A 24,663-nucleotide genomic window follows, 5' to 3' on the forward strand; every position below is an offset into this window, starting at 1 on the left:
AATGACCTGTTCACTAAACTACTGCCAACTGTCTAATCGTAGAAACATTTACCAGAACACTTCTGTAAATGTTTTTGTAACTTAAAGGCACAACACTGCAGTTTGTGCAGAAGCTAAAGTTAGTTTCAGTAGGGAATAGCATGCCATCAATTGTAGAGTCCCCTCTTGAGTTTGAAGGCCCTTTGTAACTAAGCATTCAGACTTCACTTAATATTGAAATACTGGCCAAAAATGGAAAGTTAGTTTGGAAGACAGGTAGCTTAGGTTAAATTTAAGGAATATGTGTCTCTCCCCTTAAAAAGAACAGAAACAAAAGATCCCTAACTCCTTGAGGTCTTTGTGCTATTCTCCAAACACTTCCTGACAAGAGGATTGTTTATTTAAATAGTGTCAGTTACAAAGGAGTTAACTTTTCACCCCTGACTTTTTTTGCTAATGCTCTATGCAGAAATTGAATTCGAGGAGAGAAAATTAGGACCTCTCCCCCAGCTGAGTAAGATAGAAAACAGGAAGAAGTTGAATTGTTGTGAGGGTGAACTTTTAAGGTAACCTTATCTAGGATTTTTTCCCCTTACCTGTAAACTATAGGCATTTCTGCTGCTGCTTAATTGGGAACAATCTTACAGTATTTCTTATGACACAGAGATTGTTGTTATAAGAAATCTGAGAATCCAGTGCAAAGGAAAAGACAGCATACAGACTACTAAAAAAATTGAAGACTTGTTGGTTGTTGCTGACTCTCTGATTTGAATAAACTATGGGAATTTTTATTATTGGTTTTCAGACCTGGCTTTGGCCCTATGTAGGTTTAGGCAACTTTCCACTGGATTAAATAGCATCCTTCAAATATAGTTGCAGTTTCTTTCACAACTACATTTAAGAAACATAGTATTGAAACAGTCTTCTTTCAAGTATCGGTTTTCTTAATCTCACTGTCATCAGCAAATGGTGAGAGAGAGATGCTATCCTTGGATTATTTCTGTCTGCCTGTCACAAAACGATAGAGAGATCCCAAGAATACTACTGTAAACTTTGTCCACACTAAAACCATTTTGTATATGTGTAAAATAGCTATTCATATGTTAATGATCAGTGCCCTGTTGCTATCTAAATTGACTGCTTTGACAGTTGTTACATTGATTTAACGCTATAGAAAAACAAATTGTTATGAGAGCAAGCATCCCAGGTTGTTGAGAAATGATAAGAGTATTTCTTGGAAATATTTTTTTTTCTTTTTTTTTTTTTTAAACAAGCCAGTCTGATGAATTGCATTTTGTTTTCTTGAGCAGTGGTTTACTACCTCAACCATCACATAATCTTCTGCCCGTATTGAGTCAGTTGCTGGATATTTCATTAATACCTGTAGTATTGGGAGGAAGGGTGGAAGAGGAGGTGAAGGAATTAAGCATTGGAAATATTTGATATATGGGGAAAGTCTAAGAAGCAGATATCTCAAACAGTGAGGGATTTATTCCAGTTATCAGGCTTTTTATTGACTACAAATCCAGATGCTCCTTTTCTTGAAGAAGAGGGGAAAGTACCTTGCTCTGCTCTTACTCTGTTAATGTTGTCACAACTGACCAAACTGTATGGTGCCAGTTCACCATACAAATGCATTTTGATGCCATTATATAGATGGGTTCTTCACAATGAAATACATTTAATAAGTATGTGGCTAACACTGGTGCAAAGTGAGTCAATATTACCCCCTTACTACTAAATTTGACTTGGTGGTTCCAGAGCTCTGGAGACAAACTTCCCACTGTATTTCTCATTTTATTAACCACTCAGGCACTAGCTCCAGAACTGATCGCAGAAATAAAGAGGTGCCTGAGCCCAGACCAGTTTGAATTCCACCCTTAGAGCTGTGATAGGCAAGACTTCACCTGACTCCTACTTAACTAAGGGCTGGCCTCCACTGGGAACTTGTATCGGCATAGCTATGTCTCAGGGGTGTGAAAAAGCAGCTTTGCCTGCTGCTATGAACTGCGTGGTGCTTGCTGTACACTTGTAGACATGGTTGGGTGTTTTCCTGAGACTAGGAATTCTGTGGTGCTTGATGTGCATTTACAAGTACTGTTTGATTTCTTGACTGCGGGTGGGCATTCTATAGCAATTAAGCTACTTTGAGTCTCCAAACACAGAACTTTAAAGTTTCATGCAGACAAACGCATACAATGTCACGTTAAACTGTGTTAGAAATTTGTAAGAGTGAAACCATTTAAAATTACTTTTGAAAAGGAAGTAAACACTTTCTTTTTGTTTTCATAAGTGGCTGTTAGTCCAGTGTAGTTGTTTCTCAGTGTAGTGGCTGAGAAAACCATAGATTGGTGTATGTGAAGCTGTGGTTTCCCTTGCTTTCCCCCAGTGTGGAGTGGTAGGGGTAAGGATGCGGTTCATAATGGCAAGTGATATGTTGGGGAGCAGTGACCATGCAGTTTTCCAGTGACTGCAAAGGCTGAGTCTGATGTTTAGTCCTGTCAGTCAACCAAGGTCTGCAGTGTTTGGGTTTGCTGCCTGAAAAGACCCATTATTATGCTGGTGCATTTCCCTCTCCTTGTTCTGCTGGGACTCCTAGCTAGGCCTTTTGCCTGACCTTTGTTTTGTATTGTTTTTTTCCATGTTTTCAGTCAGATTGTTCCTACAAGCTCCTTGTCCACAGTCTGATGCAGCACTGGCTTGAAAGATCTCTCCGAAAATTCCTAGCTTGTCGTCTTCTCTCTCCTTCTCATGAGGTCAGGAGTTAAGGGTGCATCCCTTAAGCTCACCATGCCAGAAGTTGCTAATAAAAACAGACATACCATTGGATTTACAGTCACAACGGGAAGGGAAAAGTTTCAAAACTCCCTTCCCTTACTCTCATTAAGAACTTTTAATTAGAGGTGCTTATTGACACTTCAGCTTTGGAGCGCCTTGGGATAGCACCAGTCTTGAGCTCCTGGTGAGTACAGCCTGGTGGAGGAGACTTTCTGTTGCATGAAGCTATAAAATTCGGCCCCCAATTTCATGGCTATGAGTACAGGGCAATCCAGTGAATACTGGCAGCCCAAGAGTTGTCAGCTTAAAAAAAAAAAAAAATCACATCTCACTCCTAAGGGTCACAAAGGCACAGAGAGCCCAGTTCTTACTGGCGTCCCAAAGTCACCCGGGCCCACATGCCGTTAGCCTGTTTGCTGTGATGATGCCAGCCAAACTCCTTGCGAGTGGCATGGGTGTCCTATCGTGGAGGAAGAAATAAGGCTGTCATCCCTAGAAACCTGCAGGAGGGATTGCAGAGTATTTCCATGAAAGTTTTTCATCAAACTCTCTCAGGAGGATAAAAAGGGTGTCCCTGTTCACATAAACAAACTGTTCTGCCTAAACCAACAGGGGAATGAAAAGCGCATGCCAACTCTACCTCTGTTTGTTGTACCAGTACCTCTTCTGATATGAGCAAAACAATGAAAAATCAATACCTATGTCTCGTGAACTTGGGGCTGGGCTGGGCACCATCTTTTGGTTTGAACATTGTAAGAAAAAACGTATGCACACGCTTACACGAGATTCCTTCCTCTTCATCAGGCTTGTCTGTGTTCACCTGGCAGGATTAGCTAGACCAGGGGTGAGCAAACTACAGCCCGTGGGCTGGTTCTGGCCCATCAGGGCTTTGGATCCGGCCCGTGGGCTTGCCACCCCTGTGGCGCCGTGGGCCCCGTGCCGCTCCCAGAAGTGGCCGGCACCATGTCCCTGTGTCCCCTGGGGGAAGGGGGGGCAGAGGGCTCCGTGCGCTGCCCTCGCCTGCAGGCACCGCCCCCCGCAGCTCCCATTGGCCCTCTAACCCCCTCACCCCCCCTTCTGGAAGCGGTGTGGGGCCAGGGCAGGCAGGAAGCTGCTGCGTGCCGCTGCCACCCTGGAGCCACTCCAGGTAAGCGGCGCAGGGCCAGAGCCCGCACCCCTCCTGCACCCCAACCCCGTGCCTTGAGCCTCCTGCCACACCCTTCCTGCACCTCAGCCCCCTGCCGTGAGCCCCTTGCTGCACCCCACCCCCTGCACCCCAACCCACTGCCCTGAGCCTCCTCCCACACTTGGCACCCCCTCTGGCACCCCAACACCCTGTCCTGAGCCCCCTTGTACACCCCACACCCCTTCTGTGCCCCAACCCCTTGCCCTGAGCCCCTTCTGGCACACCGCACCCCCTCCTGCACCCTGCACTCTCTCCCGCACCCCAACCCCCTGCCCCAGCCCTACATTCATAGCCCTGCATGCAATTTCCGCACCCAGATGTGGCCCTTGGGCCAAAAAATTTGCCCACCCTTGGGCTAGACTGTGGTGGAGTCTCGAACAGGTCCTGGCTTGTGGCATGGCTGGAACCCCCCAGCCGCATCTTCCTCCTCCTCACTGTTCACAGCAGGGGTCTCTGTCTCAGGCTCCTTGGAGGTATCTATGGTCTGTGGGGTGCTGGTGAGGTCTTCACCAAGTATGGGATGCAGCCTGTTGTAAAAGCAGCAGGTCTGTGGCTCAGCACCAGTTCTATAGTGAAGAATGGGGCATTGTGGGACAGCTGCTGGAGGATAGATTGGACTGACACATGTCACACAGTGTCTGCAGTTGCACTACATCAACCTGAATAGGTCACCCATGGTTCCACACCATTTAGGGAGGTGGTTTGACTGTCACTGTAATGGGGCATTTACGTCAGCTGGAGATTAATTTGAGGATAGACGCATATGTAGGTCACCTTGTATTGACCTAACTTTGTAGTGTAGACTCGCCCTTACTTCTGTAGTGAAGACCTAAGGCCTTGTCTACACTGGAAAGTTTTACTAGCTGTGATTGTGTATTGTGGTAGCTCCTAAGAGTGTGTTATGGACCAGGATGCCATTATGGTAGGCGCTATACAAACACAGAACAAAGAGTCCCTGCCCCAAAGAGCTTAGAGCCTAAGTATAGTCCCCTATGTCAACACTTCCATTTTAGTTTAGCTCTTAAACACCTTCTTAAGTGACCTAAACTGAAAACTGCCCCTTCTATACTAGAATAAGAGCATCCACTGAATTTTCCAGTGTAGTAGACAAAGCCTGATAGAGGCAGTTGTCGCTATTCTGGTATGTGTTTGGCTTCTAAGGATCTATGCCAGGGGTCGGCAACCTTTCTGAAGTGGTGTGCCGAGTCTTCATTTATACACTCTAATTTAAGGCTTCGCGTGCCGGTAATACATTTTAATGTTTTTTAGAAGGTCTCTCTAGAAGTCTATATAATATATAATCAAACTACTGTTAGGGTTAGGGTCAGGCTGGAAAGCAGGCTGAGCAAGGCTGGAGATCCAGACCCCGGCTGGCAGGAGGTCAGCGGCTGGAACCCCAGATCAGCAGCTGAGGTGAGTGGAGCTGGTAGGGCTGAGCAGGGCCGGAGGCCTGGACCCTGTCTGGCGGGGGCCTGTGCTGGAACTCCAAGGGGAAGCAAGGTGAGTGGGGCTGCGGAGGTGGGGACGCTGGATGGCAAGGGGCCAGCAGCTGGAACCCCAGAGCAGCGACTGAGCAGCTCAGCCCGCCGCTGCTCTGGGGTTTCTGCCGCTGGCTCCTGCCAGCTGGGATCTCAGCCCGCTGCTGGCCTGGGGTTCCTTCCCCCAAGCCAGCAGCAGGCACTGAGTGGGACCAGCGGCTGGACCCTGGCTGGCAAGGGGCCGGCAGCGGGAACCCCAGAGCCGCAGCTGGCTGAGCGGCTCAGCCCACCCCAGATCTGGGGTTTCGGCCGCTGGCTCCTGCCAGCCGGGGTCTCAGCCTGCTGCCAGCCTGGGGTTCCTTCCCCCAGGCCAGCAGCGGGTGCTGAGTTGCACCGGCGGTGGGACCCCGGCTGGCAGGAGCTGTCAGCGGGAACCCCAGAGCGGCGGCGGGCTGAGCGGCTCAGCCGGCGCCGCGTGCCATCAAAAATCGGCTCGCTTGTCACCTTTGGCACGCGTGCTGTAGGTTGCCGACCCCTGAGCTATGCACTCGTGTTTCAAAGCCCATGTCACATTCTAATCTATTGACACACTGCAACTAAACAGCAATTTCTGGACATGCCAATAACTTTCTGGTAAATGCTTTGGTAACCCCAACTCCTCAAATTTTGTCTCTTACATCCATTGCTTTTCTATTCTACTGAAAATCAATGTAAAGGAAGTAAAACTTCAATCTGCATAGTCAAAAAATTTGCTAGGAAACCTAGTTTTCTTTATATGAAGAAAAACACTGGAAAATCTTGATGGCTGTCTAAGGGAATAAAAGGCTAGAAAAGCAGCCAGGCTTCCTATAAATTACTTGGGTTGGAATAATGGATTATGACTGACTTAAAAAAAAACCAGTGGGGGGGGAGGACTTTTCTTTTATTGGACAACTCTGTAGATTAAAGATCTTACCTCACCCACATTGTTTTGTGTGTGTCCATCTCTCCCTCTGAAAAGATGAGCTACTCTTTGGTTTTAAAATTGGTTTCAATAGCCACAGACTCAAACATTTGGTCTGTAAGTGTATTGGATTCTGTTCTGGACCCAGGTGTAGGTTGTAGAGATTACCTTAAATCCCAGGATAAAAAAAATTGCAGACTCAAATGGGTGGGTTTTTTAATTGATATAAAACAATGGGGGAAATGTTTCATTGTCTCGCTTTTTTATAAATCGTTGCTAGTGGGGGATATTTTTATAATCCTTCAGTGAAGGCTGCCCCAGGTTTCAAAGGGCTGCTTCCCTGTCCACAGCATGTGGCTGTTTACTCCGGAATGTGGTTTGTCGCTGCCTCTTTTTAAAAAGGCCTGAGAATCGATCATCCATAACAGTACTCTGCTCGCTGTATTTGTAAGCTGCTTTTTCGGTATGGAGTCTTCTTGCGCGCACACCCCCCCCCCAAGGCTATAAGCACCCCCCTAAGGCTAATTGTGTCATGATATTTTCTTCTTCTAAGTTGAACCTCCTCGTGGAATGTCTCCTCTCAGTAAGGAAGAAAGAGATGTTGGGCAGTCACTACCCTGGTTTGGAGGGTGGTGTCTCTTAGTCCCTATTTTAGTGCTGTCAAGTAAAGATTGTAAAGCAATTTCATGGTGGTAGGATAGTTATGGCAGGTAAGTCTGCATGTTGGCAGTTAGGCAACGGGGGTTAATAAAGTACCAAAGGATTTCATTACATGTTTTCAGCAAGCCACTGGTTCCTATAAACCAGTGTTCAGCCAAGTGTTAATTGAGGAGAGAGCTTGTACAATGACTAAGGCCTGGTCTATGCTACAAAGTTAGATCTATTTAATTACGTTACTCAGGACTGTGAAAATCTTCACACCCTGTTAAATTGACCTAAGCCCTGGGGTAGACACTGCTGAGTCCATAGAAGAATTCTTCTGTTAACCTAGGTAACATCTCTTGTAGAGATGGATTTACTACAGCAGTAAACGAACCCTTCTGTCACTGTAGTAAGTGTGTGCTACAAAGCTGCAGCATTTCTACTGTAGACATACTCTAATTGTTGCACCCTAGTGTGCATTTCTTACAAATGCTTCTCTAAGACCTAGTTTACACACTTTAATTTAGGGGAATAAACTATCCCATTACAAGCATCTTTTTATACCAGTATAACTGTGTCAGCACTTAAGGGGTAGTACGTCTGTTTCTAAGCAGACATTAACTGGCACAAACTGGGCAAACAAGCTGATATCGCGAGATGTACACTGTTCTATGGATGGGAAACTGCCATGTCAAGAACATGTATTCCATTCTGATTTGAGCACAGCAAATTCCTCCTCCTTACCTTGTGGCCACATCTAAACTAGGAAAAAGGTCATGTTTAAAAATGTGTTTGGCTGGTCATGGGTAACCCTGGGGTTCACCACACTTCCCCTGTCCACTCTGGGTGCAGAATCCTATTTAAAATCTCATTAGTTCAAACTCGATTTATTTTACTAGTATAGACCGAGCATGTGACTTTACTTTGCAGTATGGCATTCCCTTCTCCAGATAAAGACAGAACTACATGTGAGGCCTTGGTCTTTGAGTAATATAAAAACTTCACACATGAGATGTGACATAGAAAACATTAGTCAAATAAAATATAGTGGGCTCTCTTAAACTTCTCTCGTACAAAAACACCCCAAATAGTTAAAAGTGTAAAGATTTAAATTCTAACCACTCATCATTATGCTGCTTGTCTCTGCATTTTTCTCTCCTTGGACAATGGAAATAAACTGCTTCCTTTCTAATCAATGTTCTTTTTTGTAGGCTACCACTACTCTCCAATATTTGGGTTTTTAACACAATAAAAGAATGCTAGGTCCTTTAAAATACAAAACTCCTTCCTTGTTCTACAAATTAAAAAGCAAAGTTTAGGTGCTCTCTATGGAATGTGTGTATAAAAATGAACCCCTATGTCTTAAGAAATATAGTACAGAACCTGACTTTGGTGCAAAATTTTGACCTGACAATGTCCCTTTTCAATTATTCTTCATGATCATTTTTCTCTAAGTCTGGATAGTGTTGGAGCTCTCTTTATGGAAAGCAATAACTAGTTATTGCTGGGTTAAACCAGAATTTACAGTGCACAACCAAGTACCTTAAGTCTAAGGCCAGGTCTACACTACCGCGGTAGTTCGACGGCTGGCAATCGAACTTCCGGGTTCGATTTATCGCGTCTGGTCTGGACGCGATAAGTCGAACCAGGAAGTGCTCGCCGTCGACTGCGGTACTCCACCTCAGCGAGAGGAGTACCGCGGAGTCGACGGGGGAGCCTGCCTACCGCGTGTGGACCACGTCTGAACCGTGGTAAATTCGAACTAAGGTATGTCGACTTCAGCTACGTTATTCACGTAGCTGAAGTTGCGTACCTTAGATCGAATTGGGGTGTTAGTGTAGACCAGGCCTTAAGGAAAATGAATAAATGAACGACTCGAACATATTAGAAGTGAATTGACTTTCAAAACATGTTGGCACTAACCCAGCTCTGCGTTCTGAGTAAATCCTACTGCTGTAGTAGCTAAGCACTTACCATAGTAGATGGTGGATGTTGGTTTGGGCATTCTAGCCATTGAAACAAATACTCCTTTAATACCTCTCTCCCCTCCTGTTGTGTTTTTGTAGGAACTGAAACTGCCTGTCTATAAGGCCCATTCACCACAGATTGGGATGCGCCGCTACTTTACTGACCTCTTGACTGTCCTCAGCAGCCGCTGCAATCTCTGCCCTACGGCACGGCACCTTGCTGTCTACTTACTGGACCTCTTTATGGATCACTACGATATTACTGTCAAGCAACTGCATGTCATTTCGATTGCCTGCCTTCTCCTAGCAAGTAAGTTAACTGCTGCCTATTAACATATTTGTTTTTTCTGATCAAGCAGATGGTTGCTTTGTTTATGTAACACACAAGCTGCTATTCTCCATTCAACAGGGGATCATTTTAATGCAAGATATAACCTCTCCTAGAATTCATCAATTTGGGCCTGAAATTGTGCAATGCTTGGCTTCCATAGAGAGCTGGGATCACTCAGTACATTGGAGAATAGGATCTCCTAATATCTGAGCTGAAGGCAGTTACAGCTGCCGCAGTGTGCTTTGGTATGTGCTTGCCAATATACCTCTGAACCAGCATTACATGGTTTTAAAGTAGCTTTGTTTAGTAACCAAACTAAAGAACAAGTTGAATTGATAAACTCTTGCATTTCAGGGAAGTTTTTAAGAAGCGATCTTAAAGAATGGAATTTTTAACTTGGCAAAGAAGTTCAGGGTTCCCAGCCAATAGCTCTACGTAAACCCTAAACGTTTGTACCACTGGAGAACTTTTGCTCACAGTGATGTCTTCTACATCAATGCATCTATGACTTGAGTGAGAACCTGGCTAGAAAATTTATAAACACAGAATATGTACTAAAATGATACACAGCAACTAATGTCCATTTGAGTAAAGTGACATTGTCATACTTGTTCCGGTTTCTTGGTCTGTCTTGAAAATGAGCCTGTGACAAAGATAGCTTTATTTGTTCAGCACCACCTCTGCACTCAAGGCTATGCAAATGGTGGATGGCACTGATGCAGCCACAAGGATCCTACTTATGGTCTCTCCTGAAATGGATTGTGCTAGGATAATTCTACCATGCAAAGGACACTTAAGGCAGCATAACACTATGGTGGAACAGACAAAAGATTTTGGTATACGTTTCTAAATCTAGAAAAGTGTTGCCCTTTTTTCCTCGCTCTGAAAAAGGTGGAGGTTATTGTATCATCTTTGAAATATAGAGGAGCTAGGATTGGTGAATGATCATTTAGTTGCTGACTTACCTTGCAGTAAAAGCTGATTAAAATTGGAATGGAGAAGAAACCAAAATAATTGCAAATAATTGCATTGGCTGGAATTAGTTCAATCTTTTCTTTGAGCCTGGCATTTTGGTTCAGTCTAACTTTTTTTTGAAACAAAATACCAGATTTAAATATCCCTAAACACTAAGGGCTTGTTTAAACTTACATTTTATAGCACTCTAACTTGCTGGCTCAGGGGTGTGAAAAATCACCCGCCCTGAGTGCAGCAAGTCTGAGTGCTTTAAAGCGCTAGTGTAGACAGGTTCCCAGCGCTGGGAGCCGCACTCCCAGCACTCGGAGCTAATCCTCTCGTGGAGGTGGATTACCAGGAGTGCCGGGAGAGCTCTGTCCCAGTGCTCGTGCGTGACCACACTCGCACTTCAAAGCGCTGCCGTGGGAGCACTTCGAAGTTTCCAGTGTAGACATACCCTTACGCAAGCTCAGAACTGAACTTCACAACTTGCAGCTCATCTTTTAAAATCTCCAGTACTGCATAACTTCATTACGTTGCAAGAGGGGCTTGCAACTGCTGAAGTAATGCCAGTTCAAAGCACTTACTTTCCAGGTCACTTTAATCTAAGAGAATATAGTAGTTGTCCTTCTGTTTATGATGGATGAAGGAGGTCTCAAAGCTTTTAGTCTTCTCTGATTGTGTGATATCCGATGCAAAGTTTGTCATGTTGGGTGTCTTTGGAAGGCTCATGATGCACTGAGCATGGTTGTTACAGTGATGTTATAAGTTATAATTTCATGTATATAGTTATGAGGTTGAAAATGTACCCTCATGGCTTAAAGCAAGCCCATGCAAAAACTCTCCAAGGACAGAGAGGCAGTTCACACCTCGTCAGGGCATGGATGGGACAAACCCATCCCAGCCTCACAGGAACAATAGATGCTGACATAGGTGCTGACTTCTACTGGTGCCGGTGGGTGTTCTGCCCCCGGCCCTGCCCCAACTCCACCTCTGCCCCGCCCCATTCCTGCCCCTATTCTGACTCCTTCCCCAAACCTCTGCCCTGGCCCCGCCTTTCCCCACCTCCTCCCTTGAGCGCGCCATGTTCCCGCTCCCCTCCCCTATAGTTGTTTGGCGGCAGCAAGCGCTGGAAGTTAGGCAGAGGAGGTGGCGGTGGCGGAGGAGGAGGTGAGGCGGGGCAGGGAGCTTGGCTGCTGCACCCACTAATTTTTCTCCGTGGGTGCTCCAGCCCTGGAACACCCACAGAGTCAGCACCTAAGGACGCTGGCTTAGGCAGCAACAAAAGAATCTGTTAGACCTTCGAGGGAGTCACCCCCTTCCTTTGGTCAATTTGGAACTGTGATGAGGTAATGCTCACCTGACTTTGAAAGGGGGGGGGAGGCAGCAAAGCCAAGAGGAAAGAAAGGACATAATAAAAGGGAGAGACATTTTGCCATGCTTTCTCTCTTCCACCTACATCTATAGACACCACCAACATCAAGCGACTGAAGCACTGATCAAAGGGGAGAGCCTGGCTGAAGAGCCAGCCTGTAGTGAGAAGCATCTAAGTTTGTAAGGACATTGAAAGTGTTCAGATCAGCTTAGAATGTGTTTTACTTTTATTTCATTTGACCAAATCTGACTTATGTTTTGACTTATAATCACTTAAAATCTATCTTTATAGTTAATACATTTGTTTGTTTGTTCTACCTGAAGCATGCACACTTGCCTATATCTTTGTGTTTATTAGCAGGTAAAGTAACTTACTAGTTACAAAATGTTTGACAAATGGGAAGGATCTTGCAGTTCCAGAACAATCTGGGTCTATTTGTGCTAGCCAGCCAAATCGTATTGGAACTTGAAATCACTGTAACCAAGGTGTGTGTGTCCCTTGAAAAACCATTGAGTAGTTGTAACCTGCTTGCCTCTACTGCTTCAAATGCATGCAGAGCTGGAGGGGTAGAGGAGGTTTCTGCAGTTTTGAGGGAATTAATATTAAAGCCCTGTGCAAACTAATAACATGGATTGTTGCTGTTCCCCTTGAGTTGGCATTGAAAAATGAATGAATGCTAGTGCAGATGGTACAAAACCTTCACAGTAGTTTTAGAAAATGTGATTTGAGACTCCTTCAATACTGGTTCACAGGGAGTCTGTTGCTGGAAAATGGCTTTCAGAAGCAGTTAAATATCCTAGTTTAGGATGTGTGTCAATCTCTGTAGCCTTCCTGGAGTTATCAGTTTATGGAGATGAAAGGCATTTGATTCCTGAATCAGGCTGTCTGGGTGCCCATTCAGACAGCATTGCGGTGGTCCTTATTCTCGGAAAAGAGTGCAAGACTGGGAGATTTTTCTCTGTAAAATTCCCTCTGAGGCAGAGGGGAACCCTATCTCTAAATTGCTTACGTAGTCTTGACTGCAGTAAAGGAAGCCACTAGTTAACACTCTGCAAAACCATACCATAACTTAAAACCTGTCATCCAGTGATATACTAAGGCCTGGCTTACAGACACTGATTTCTATACCAATATAACTATTTTGATTAGGGGTGTGATTATTTTTTAAAATTAATTATACCAGCACAACCCATCGTGTGGACACAGTTATTCTGCCATAAAGGTGTTATATTGGTATAACTACCTGTGCACTAATGGGGAAGGAGGATGCACAGCTTCAACTATACCTGTAGCGTTAAAGCGGTACTGCTTTTTGTGTTTAGACTATCCCTAAAGAGAACTCTGCTTTTATCAGTATAAAATCCTGCTCTCCTTTCTTCCCTGAAGAGCTAACCCTCAACTGCTGGCTTTAGGCAACAGCTCACCTTCCATGAGTTAACACAGGGCAACTTTGAATGCTCTCACAGTTTTTAGTTATTGCTCCTTTCTCCTCTTGAGGGTTCTGCTTTTATTGCAACGTAGTAATTTATTTAGTTTAGCCAAACTCCGTGAGCAATCTGTTAGCTGCTTCACTATATTCAGTGCCGTGTTGCTTCCAGAACATTCTAATTTCTCAGAGGGTTTTTACCCAACTCCCTAAATAAATAGTAATAAAAAAAAGTATTAACAGGTTCACAGATTCTTGCCATGTAAATATCAGAAACAAAACAATCATTACAACAGTGAGCTTTTGTTTAAGGCGACATGATACAGGATTATAGTCATCAAATCTCTCTGTTTAACAAGGTGTTACCATATTACAGAGTTTACACAACTTCTTAATCCTCCTGTGTGCTTTTTAAGAGCTGAGTTTAAAAAATAGAGGGAACTGGAGCGAAAGGAGAACACATTAACACTACCTGAGCTGAGGTCAGGTACGGGCAATCTCTCCCCACCCTGTTCTCCCGCTGAGCATGTAGAGCAGCTTCCAGCTCATCGGGTGGATTCTGCTTTGACACCCTTGCTATGCACAGTTGGAGAAAGTCATTAGTGACAGCACAACAACCAACCAGCATGAATGCATAAGTGCCTTGATGGGGGCAGCTCAGCTGCTTGCTTTCAGCAAGGAGGATTGTGGGCTGCCTTCCAAAAGCTAGAGCAGTGCAAGTCTCAGCTGTCTGAAAGAAGATGCGTTTGCAGACTCCTTTGTTGAGACGGGGGGGGGGGGGGAAGAGCTGCTTTCTGACTGAAAGGCTGAGAAAGAGCATTGCTCATGAGTGTGCTCTAAGGCAGCGAGGCTCACTTTTCAGGGCACCTGACATATGTTGTTGGTGAGCTAAAGAAAAGCTTTCACAGGCCCTATTCAGGCCAGTTGGCAAAACTGCTTCATTGACACATGGGCAGGCAGCCTGTTAGTTTGGCTTCTAACAAGTTTGGTGTTGTGGGTTTTCCTTTCACTTCCAGAGAATTACTGTGGGTGCGTATCATCTCTGTTTGTACAGTACCTATCGCAATGAGGACCCATTTCTTGATTGGCACATGTAGGTGCTAGTGCAATATAAATAACAGAAATGCAGTAAATTGTTTCCTGGTCAATGTTAGAAATTAAGTTAGGTAGGATGGCACATAAGACTTCACTGTGAATTTAATTTCTCCCTCTTGTATAAGTGGTCACTTATTGATTTACCTTGTCACTTGAGTGGGGTTTTATTTTTATTTTTATTTTGTTTTTGGTTTAGCTTAAACCCTTTCCTTTTATGCTGAAAGATAAGACTGTTACACTAATATAGCCATATCTGTATAACTGGTATAACTTTCCCATATAGACAACTCCTAACTGTACTACTCTGGCTATGTCTCCACTGACCAAAAAAAGTTGTGTGTTCATTACAGGATGACTAACTTGTGTTGACTATCCTGCTGTAAAACATAGTGGAGGCAAGGCACCGGTAGACTTACCATGAGGTAAACTAGGTGAGGTCAGCGACTGGTGGTGGGGGAAGTAATAGTGCTGACTTTGCCTCACTTTGCCAAGTCTTATGTAACTCTCAAAGTGTTTTTCATAAACATGCTACTGCTGTTGTTTCAGCCTTCCTTTCATCACCATCGGTTCAGTGTTTTCGCTCACTTCCCTGTTTCTCCGTTCCCAATCCCTCTCCTTTCTCTACACAGTTCTTTGTCACGCTCCTGATGGTCTGTCCTCAACCCTCTGCACACTTCAGCCTTCTTTCACCACCAGGCTGCCTTTGTGCACACCCTTTCCTCCCCAAGCAGGGCCGGCTCTGGCTTTTTTGCCGCCCCCCAGCGGGGAGCGCGGCACGGGCCCCCCCCGCCCCCGGCCGCGGCCGCGGCGAGCCCAGCCGCGGCCCCGCTCTCCCCGACCGGCCGGAGTGCCGGGGGAGGGCGGCGAGCCCGCTGCGGCTCCGCTCTCCCTGGCGGCTGGAGCACCGCCGGGAGGGCGGCGAGCCCAGTCGCGGCCTCGATCTCGGGCCTGAGTGCCGCCCCCCTCCAGGTGCTGCCCCAAGCACATGCTTGGTAGGCTGGTGCCTGGAGCCGGCCCTGTCCCCAAGTTATCAACAGACTGTGCTGCTACTGCTCTTATTCAGGGTTGGGAGACAGCAGGAGGGTGACTTGTAACTGGTGCTGGCCACTCCTGGTTCCCTGGCTGGCTGCATTACGGGGTAGTTTGGTGAGAAGGAAGAGCCCTGAAGCAGGAGCAGTTGGGCTGAATGACAAGACAGAAGCTGCAAATATTACTCTTCCTTGTCATGTACCTGTTTGCTAACAATTTGAATACATTTTAATATTTTACAAGTTAGGCACAAACTGCCCCAAGTGAGTGTGTTTCCATTTTAAAGTTATGCTGAATCCCCCTCCTCCCATCCGATGTGGCCTAGTGGATAGATCACTGGAGCAAGACTCCGGAGATGTGGATTGTATTTTCAGCTCTGCCATTGGCTCATTGTGTGACCTTGGGCAAACCACTTCCCCTCTGTGCCTCCATTTCCTCATCTTTAAAATGGGGATGACCTAATGCGCAAAGAACATTGAGATCAAATATAAAGTGCTATCTATGAACTAGGTATTAGTGTTATAAGGGGACACTAGAGAACTTTGATAAATTCCAAATATTAATTCTGCCTCCTCCCCCCAAATCAAATTTCTATGTCCATGTTTCAACTGTCCTTCCTATTTTTTCCCCAAGATGACACCCCCTCAGAAGATATGGGGGGGGGGTGGAGTGGCTTCTGCATTGCCTCTAATTTATCACTTAAAAGCTCCACACCCCAAAATGTCAAAAAGAAATGCAGGAAGTTGAATGATTTTCAGGAACAAGACACTGACAGTCTTAAAACGAGCAGTGATTCGAGCTGAGGTGGCTGGGTGGGGTCACATCTCCAGAAAACGGATTAAAAAACTGATAAACTACCTGGCCAGCATATATGTGTGTGTGTGTGAGCCTGAAGAGCTGTTCAGTGTTTACAATCAACACCAGGTGCCTGGAGCTGATTACTAAAATTAGAAGAAGGTACATGCTGGCCCACTAGGCATTTGAAGAAAGATGAAAACAATTGGTGGATTTATGGATATAGCTAAGAGGAAGGACATCTCACAGGGGGTAAGAGCTCCTGCCTGCCCTGACTTCTGTGGACCCCAATAAGTTGGAGGCTTGTATCTGATGGGGGCGCTACTGCCAGTTTCAGGCATTCAAAAATCATGAGTCAGGCCCCCAAACATCCTAAGATTGGCTTAAAAAAATTTAAATTTAACCCCTCCCCCATGCCCCCTCACATTTTGGCTTCTTTTTATATGCTTTCTGTTTTTTGAACCTCTAGGGCTCAACTTTTCAAGCTTTTTCAACAATCATTTAAAAAAAATGAAAAACGGACTTTGTAATGTTTTCACCTGACTCCAGGAGCTTGGGGCTTTAAGAAAGATATCAAATGTGAGATTCAAGATAAAAATCATGTGAGTTGGAAATACTGCATGTTAATGGCACTGAAGTATCTTCACTTAGAAGGGTGAGTTAGCAAGAAGCACATGATAAAACAAAGGTACAGGGAATCTCCGCATTTAATTTCTTACAGCAAAAATCAGCCAGTTGTGATTTCTTACTCACCTTTCTAAATTAGTGCATATTTATAAATTTGATATCTCCCTGATACCATAAAAGGAGCAGCGCTGTCCCTGCATAGGGCTAAAGTGTTGTCTTATTTGTATTTCACTAGCACCTAGGGGCACCTTGTGGTATATGCTATACAGAGAGGTAGGAAAGAATCCCTGTCCCAAAGAGCTCTCCATCTAGGTTATAACAAGATGCAGCAGGAGGATGAGAGACAATGGGGCTGGGGGAGGAAGAGGAGGGAGCATTAAGGCTTTGTCTACACTACACCACTTTTAGCAACATGGCTGTGTTGCCACAGCCATGCCGCTAAAAGTCGTGCAGTGTAGCCGCTGTTTGTCGGCTCTCCTGCCAACAAAAAACTTCTACCCCCAACGAGCAGTGTTTGTGTTGCTGTTCACACTGGCACTTGTCATGGCAAAACTTGTCTTTTTTGGGGGGGTAGGGGACTGGGAGGACTTAATACACTGAGGACTTCTGTTTCCAGGATCTGCCAATCATGTATCTTTCACCACAACTGAATTTTTTAAAAACACTTCTGGAAGACAAAGGTTTAGTAGTTCAATTGCCAGTGTAGACCTAGCCTTAATTGAGCCAGTTATCTTACACTAACTAGAGATCTCATTGTGAGTTGCTAGTGCCTCTGTCTTGCCAGTAAGAAAAACTAGTTGGGAAAACTTCCATTCAGATGTGTATTGTTATCTAGTGGATCAAGGAGTAAAGAAAAATGTAGTCTGTCAGTAGTCAACTACACACCATTTTGTAGCATTGAATGAGTGTTTCCATCAGGCCAGGCTGGATGTGCTTGATCTGTGTCTCCCCCACTTGGTTTGATTGAATTGGATATTTATGGGATGAAAAGCTCTTACATTTTAATGACTCTTTAAACTGACAATCAGTATTCCTTTTTACCCCACTCCTCTGTTGGACTTTGAAACTCTAATAAAACTAATTGTATGTCCTCTTTTATTTTCGTCACTGTGCAAAACCCCTAGAAGTCCTTCCTTGTCCTCTCCCCCGCAAACCCCCAGGTAAACACTCTGAGCTGCGCACTGTAGCTAGGATTGCATAGCAACTGTTGCTTCGGGTACCTTTTGACAGCTGTAGTGCCCCCTTTTAAACCTTTATCTTTTTTCCCTAGTAAAAAAGGGAGTAGACCGTTTTAATCCTTTCTGGCAGACAGATGAGCTAATGAAATGTTCTTTTCTCTATGACTTAAATCTGTTCCTCTTGGCAACACTGTTTCAGGCTTTCACTCTAGCTAGCTGAACATATTTCTTTTTAAAGAAAGCAAGTTTTTCACACTGGGAAAACCTCTTGATTGTGACCAGAGTGGAGCGATTTAAATCTGATTTAATCAGGTTGAGGCTTTATACACCTAATTTACAACTTTTGCTATTGTAACTTTAGATTAAAATTTAGTTACACATGCTGCTTCTTAAGAAGAACACTACTGGAAGGACATCTCATTTGTATTTTACAAAACTGTTATAGGCAAAGAACAAAACATTGAAAATTAAAGCCCAGATCCTGCACACACTTAAGCAGGTATGTAACTTCACTCACCCACGTAGTTCCATTGAATTCAATAGTTCTGCTCATGTGCTTAAAGTTAAGTGTTTGCAGCATCAGAGGCTACTGTATTTTTGATTATTCTTTTCTTTAGAGGCATCACTTGAAAACAAAACTGCTTCAGTATTTAATGATCTATGTTTAGGTTTTTCAATGCATTAACAAAGGAATTGGAACTCTTTACACACAGGCCAACAGTTTCAAAAAATAGGACCCTAAAATCAGGATTCTAGGAAAATATTTAGGCACCTCAGAGTGGGATTTTCAAAAGCATCTAAGGACTTGTCTATGCTTAAAATGCTGCAGCTCTTCAGTGTAGATATTACATACACCAATGGGAGGACTTCTCCTGTCAGCATAGGTAACCCACCTCTTTGAGAGGTGGTAGCTAGGTCGACGGGAGAATTCTCCCATCGACACAGTGCTGTTTATACTGGGGGGGTTAGGTCGGTTTAATTGTGTTGTTCGGGGCTCTGGATTTTCATACCGAGTGATATAGTTATACAGACCTAAGTGACTTCATACTGATGGAGTATAGCCTGGCTGAAACACTTTCAGCTTTCTTGACTTGTAGCTATAGAACGTGTTGGAAAATGGCGTTGGTTGCAAATCTGGCACAGGCTGTTTACCTATAAATGTCAGTCGAAATTTCAACGCCACAACTGAACTTAGCTGTCCTTGTTTAAATTTAAAGCGTGTAATAAATCATCTTGATTAACGCCAAACAGGACAGAACTTTGTTTTCTTGATACTTTCCAGGTTGTACAGTCATGGATTGTTTTCCAAACTGCAAAAAGCTTTTGAAGACATCTGTGATTGAGTGGGAAGGAGGAGTGATTTAGTATTTATGGAACTGATTGTTAGTTTAGCTAGACCTTAGTTACACAAGAACACAGAGGTTCTCACAGAGATCCGCCAGTGCACTCTTCTAAAATTTCTGTGCCAAGTGCTAGGATAGCTTTAGGTGAGTCATAAAGTCCAGAGGGGGAACTTTAAAAACTGATTCAAAATGATCTCTGAAAGTGAGAGACTAATGCATGAACTCTGTGCCCTAATTCACTCTTGAATCTTTGAGTTTCTTTTTGGTTCAGTGACTGTGTCACTATTTCTCTCCTGCTTCACTGTTGGAATTTTAAGGCTGAATTTTGTTTTAATAAATAACATGCTTTTCGGCACAATGGCTGCTGCTCTATAGACATTCCTAAGGTGTTCATAAAATAGTGTAGAACACATCCTTTGGCTATAAAATATTGCTCTGTGGCAATACCTCAAGAAGCTCAAAAAATATGGAGGATGTTGTCATTTTCTGAAAGACAAGTGTTTTTGACACAACGAGTAGAATTAAAACTTGTTGTGTCACCTTTTTAATCTGATGAATGACAAAGCTGAACAAAGGAAAACATCACCTTGAACAGCAAGATCTTACTGTTTTTTTTTTTACTTTCATATTTTAGACTTAGTAACAATAACAAATTTGTACAGCATACAGCTCTGATGTTCAAAGGCTCTTTCTGTTAGTTTGAAAAATGGATTGATGAAGGGAAGATTCTAAGGGTGTGTAGTAGCACTGATCACTGCAGAAGCAAAACGGAATGATAACCTGCGTGTCACTTATATGTAACCATACATCAAAGTACACCGCTACCTCGATATAACACGAATTCAGATATAATGCGGTAAAGCAGTGCTCCGGGGGGGGGGGGGAAGGCTGCGCACTCCGGTGGATCAAAGCAAATTCAATATAACACAGTTTCACCTATAACGCGGTAAGATTTTTGGCTCCCGAGGACAGCGTTATATCGAGGTAGAGGTGTAGTTGGTTTGAATTTGCAGCAAACAAATAATCTAAAGCGAGAGACTCTTTTTAGTGAATCTGTTTATTGCTGCCTTTGAACTATGTTGAAAATTTCACAGTGCAGAAGGCATTAATTACTGCATTCTTAACTTCGCACCAAACTAACCCTCTCATTATTCCATTATCTCTCAATTGGTCACCTACTGGGAATCAAATATGTGTGACACGGCTTCCTTTCAGGAAAGGTGAATGGAGACCTGAACACACTGCTTTTCTAGTGGCAATGCTCTTTATAACTACTTTTGAGAAGTAGATGATTAATTCTGGGGAAAGCCATAGTCCAGTACAGTGGTAAATGTAGCCTAAAGAAGTTGAGTGCAGCATAGCCATCCTGGCTCTGTGAAAATGTATACTCTCTCCTAATCCCATAGGAATTATTTATGTGAATTACTTGGTTACTGTATACTTTTCCTAACCTTTCAATGACCTGATCTTAATGAGGCTCTGCCAGACAGGAAGAAAAAGAAATTCTGCAAAAGCAGGGCAAAGTTGGACTTGCCTGAGGGCTTTGTGTCTTCCCTCTTGTAGCATGTGCATTTTAGCTTTCAGATAACATATCTGAACGAGTTTTCTTTCTGAATATCGATCTTCTTTATCTGCTGAGTTTCCCCAAATCATGTTGTTTCTCCACACTTGACTGCAAGCCTTTCACCAAGCCCCTTTCAGACTGTCAGAATAAATGGCCGTTAAATGATTTATGGGAGGGGTGGTATAAATTAGGGGCTACTGGGAGCAAAGAACTGGGATTTGGGGCTACTACACTGTAGTCCGGGCTCTGAAGCCTCACTTCACGTCAAAGTCCCTATGGTCCTATCTTGATGGGTCAATGGGTAGATACGCTGGCGGTAGGGATAGGATACAGAGTGACCTAGACAAATCAGAGGATTGGGCGAAAAGAAATCTGATGAGGTTCAATAAGGACAAGTGCAGAGTCCTGCACTTAGGATGGAAGAATCCCATTCACTGCTACAGACTAGGGACCGAGCGGCTAGGCAGCAGTTCTGCAGAAAAGGACCTAGGGGTTACAGTGGACGAGAAGCTGGATATGAGTCAACAGTGTGCCCTTGTTGCCAAGAAGGGTAACGGCATTTTGGGCTGCATAAGTAGGGGCATTGCCAGCAGATCGAGGGACGTGATCATTCCCCTCTATTCAACATTGGTGAGGCCTCATCTGAAGTATTATGTCCAGTTTTGGGCCCCACACTACAAGAAGGATGTGGAAAAATTGGAAAGAGTCGAGCGGAGGGCAACAAAAATGATTAGGGGGCTGGAGCACATGACTTATGAGGAGAGGCTGAGGGAACTGGGATTGTTTAGTCTGCAGAAGAGAAGAATGAGGGGGGGATTTGATAGCTGCTTTCAACTACCTGAAAGGGGGTTCCAAAGAGGATGGATCTAGACTGTTCTCAGTGGTAGCAGATGACAGAACAAGGAGTAATGGTCTCAAGTTGCAGTGGGGGAGGTTTAGGTTGGATATTAGGAAAAACTTTTTCACTAAGAGGGTGGTGAAGCACTGGAATGGGTTACCTAGGGAGGTGGTGGAATCTCCTTCCATAGAGGTTTTTAAGGTCAGGCTTGACAAAGCCCTGGCTGGGGTGATTTAGTTGGGGATTGGTCCTGCTTTGAGCAGGGGGTTGGACTAGATAACCTCCTGAGGTCCCTTCCAACCCTGATATTCTATGAACAAGAGGAGATATGGCTTTCAATCAGATTAGCTTCATAAAGTTAGTTTAACATGACTGAAAAGCCCTTTAGGGATGCCTACACTAGGGAAAAAGTTAAAAAAAAAAAAAAAAAAAAAATTTTGCTCACACACCTCTTCCTACTGTAGAGCAGGCCTTAATGCTGATTAAAACATAAGATGACCTATTTGTAGGTGTTCAAAGAGTTTTGAATCTGAGTACAGCTATTGGGCATTCCATATTTTATGGGTACTTGGGTGATTACCTATTGCATTGCAGTTTGGCACATTAAATTAGTGTATGTCATTAGATCTTTACCAGGTAACTCAGAGCTCACTTTTGAGGGTGGGGAGAGAGCTGTTGTAAAATGTGTGCATTTGTCTTTAAGACAATCCTGGACAAAGAGGGGAACTTCCGAGTGCTAGACATCTTTAAAAATAAGCAACTTATCCAGGTGCCTAAGGTGGATTTAGGAGCCTAATTTTAGTTACCTGTTGGAAATTTTGGCCTCTGAATCTGTTCTGAAGTGAAAGCAGGTCTCACTACAATAGAAAAACCCATTTCTTGATAAGCTTGATTGTCCCCAACATTTTTTCGCCTTTCCGCGCCCTCCCCCCCTACCTTAAGTGTGTGTGTGTGAAATCCAAAATCAAAATTCAAATGGAAACAGTAGGGGAATGAGCTGTATCTCTTCAGTTATAGGTTCAGTATTTTCTGAGTATAAAAAAGTTATTTGTTCAGTTATTTGTGAGTATAACAACAAACACTATTTGCTCAGTGATTACCTTGAGCTTGTTGCTATCTTCCTGTAGTACTGACAATTCTAATTCAAAACTTTTGATTGATTTTTTTTCTGTCCTACCTTAACGTTCACTGTCCTTGGCCTCTGCTTTTCTTTTAACTTCGTACTCCCACGCTCTCCAGCTGTCATGAGTCTGAATCATAACATTTCATTAATCCCGTTTATTCTAAATCTGTAAATGGATTTTAAATATCTGGGTCTTTTCCCACTCTAGCTATTCATGTAGCAGAGCGAAGTGGAGAAGTATTGTCTTTTCAGACTGATGTGGAGGTGATGTTCTCTGGCCCCTCAGCACAAGGGATGGAAATCAAAAGCTGATATCTGTAGATGGAGGCCACCACAAACATTTCCTCAGTGGAAGGAGACTGAGGAGGGAAAAGGAACTGATGAATATATGACAGTTTTGGTTATATCTGCATTAGTGCTTTTTATCACATTTCCTAAGGGTGGTAGCAAAGGGGTGGCAGGCAACATTTGGGTAGACTCAAGAGGAAAGGTAGTCTTGTCAAGAGAGGAAAGGCCAGAGGCTACGGTACTAGTGTAGCATTTGCGAGACATTCATTAAGTTCCTGCTACCGGATTTTGTATGTGACCTTGAGTAAGTCCTTAGGGCATGTCTATGCTGCTACGGCACAGCTATGGTAATGCAGCTGTGCCACAGGAGTGGGCCATTGGTGGGCAACCTGCGACCCGCACCGCTTCCTGCAGCTCCCATTGGCTGGGAACGGTGAACCACGGCCACTGGGAACTGTGGGCAGCTGTGCCTGCGGACTTTCAATGTAAACAAACTGTCTCGCGGCCTGCCAGCGGATTACCCTGACGGGCCGCAGGTTGCTCTCCACTGGTATAGACCCTTCCTACATCAGTGGAAGGGTTGTTCCTATCAGTGCAGTTCATCCACCTCTCTGAGGCTAGGTCTACACTACGGGGGGTTGACCTAAGATACGCAACTTCAGCTACGTGAATAGCGTAGCTGAAGTTGCGTATTTGAGGTCGACTTACCTGGCTGTGAGGACGGCGGTGAGTCGACCGCTGCCGCGCCGCCGTCGACTCCGCTTCCGCCTCTTGCCGCAGTGGATTTCCGGAGTCGACGGCAGAGCCATCGGGGATCGATTTTATCGCGTCTTCACTAGACGTGATAAGTCGATCCCCAATAGATCGATTGCTACCCGCCGATCTGGCAGGTAGTGAAGATGTGCCCTGAGAGGCATTACTGCACCTGCAGCAGGGATTAGGTCACCCTAACAGTGGCACTCAGGGCACAATTTCTTTTCACAACCCTGAGCGACGTAGCTATGTCAATCTAATTGTTAAGTGTAGGCCAGGTCTTAGTTTCTCTGTGCCTCTATTCCTCATCTGTAAAATGGGGATAGTAGCACTTCCCTGTCACAACTGGGGTGTCTGAAAGGAAGAAGACTGCGAGTGCTGAAATACTATGGCAGTGGAGGCTATTGGTTAAAACAACAGCACTTGGGTAGCAGTGAGAGAAACCTAAAGAAAAATACTAAACATGAGTGGCTATAGAGACTTGATATGCAGCTAGATTCCACAGAGCTGGGTTGGACATAGCTATAAGCAATGCTTGGAATGGCAGAACAAAGGTCAGAAACTCTCCAGTATTTCTTAATCTGCCTCATTTCTCCCTTTGCCCAGAGCACTTCTCCAATTTTATTGTAGGCCTCATACTGCTGCAGGCCATATAGTTATTGAAGTGTGTTTCCATTCAACCAAGAAGGTAATATTTACCCACCAGATTGATAGAATGTTTAGAGGAACAATTTGGCTCTGCGTTGGGAGTCTTTTCTGACTTCTTAGCAAGTGTTGCATATTGAATGTAGTTGGCTAAGATCATGTATAGAGCTATTTGCAGAGAACCCTTTCTCTGTGTCTATCTGCTTTACACCATATGAGTTTGAAAACATTCTACTGTATTTACAGGTTTTTTTCCCCATGGATAGGTATGTAAACAAATACAAGAATACTAGGAGCACAGGAACTCTCCATTGGAAGGAAAAGCC

At 44.3% G+C, this 24,663-nt stretch overlaps 1 protein-coding gene across 2 annotated transcripts in view; it reads left to right on the forward strand.

Moving 5' to 3' along the window:
• CCNJL (cyclin J like) overlaps positions 1 to 24,663 on the forward strand; it is a 46,015-nt gene that overhangs the window by 9,420 nt on the left and 11,932 nt on the right. For both annotated transcript variants that reach the window (XM_026660860.1, XM_026660861.1), the window contains exon 3: positions 9,073 to 9,283. In XM_026660860.1, coding sequence (XP_026516645.1) covers positions 9,073 to 9,283 — 211 coding nt within the window. The remainder of the gene's footprint in view (positions 1 to 9,072; positions 9,284 to 24,663) is intronic.

The sequence above is a fragment of the Terrapene carolina genome, unplaced genomic scaffold (assembly GCF_002925995.2).
Source record: "Terrapene carolina triunguis isolate 2854851 unplaced genomic scaffold, T_m_triunguis-2.0 Scaffold838, whole genome shotgun sequence".
Lineage (NCBI taxonomy): Eukaryota > Metazoa > Chordata > Testudines > Emydidae > Terrapene > Terrapene triunguis.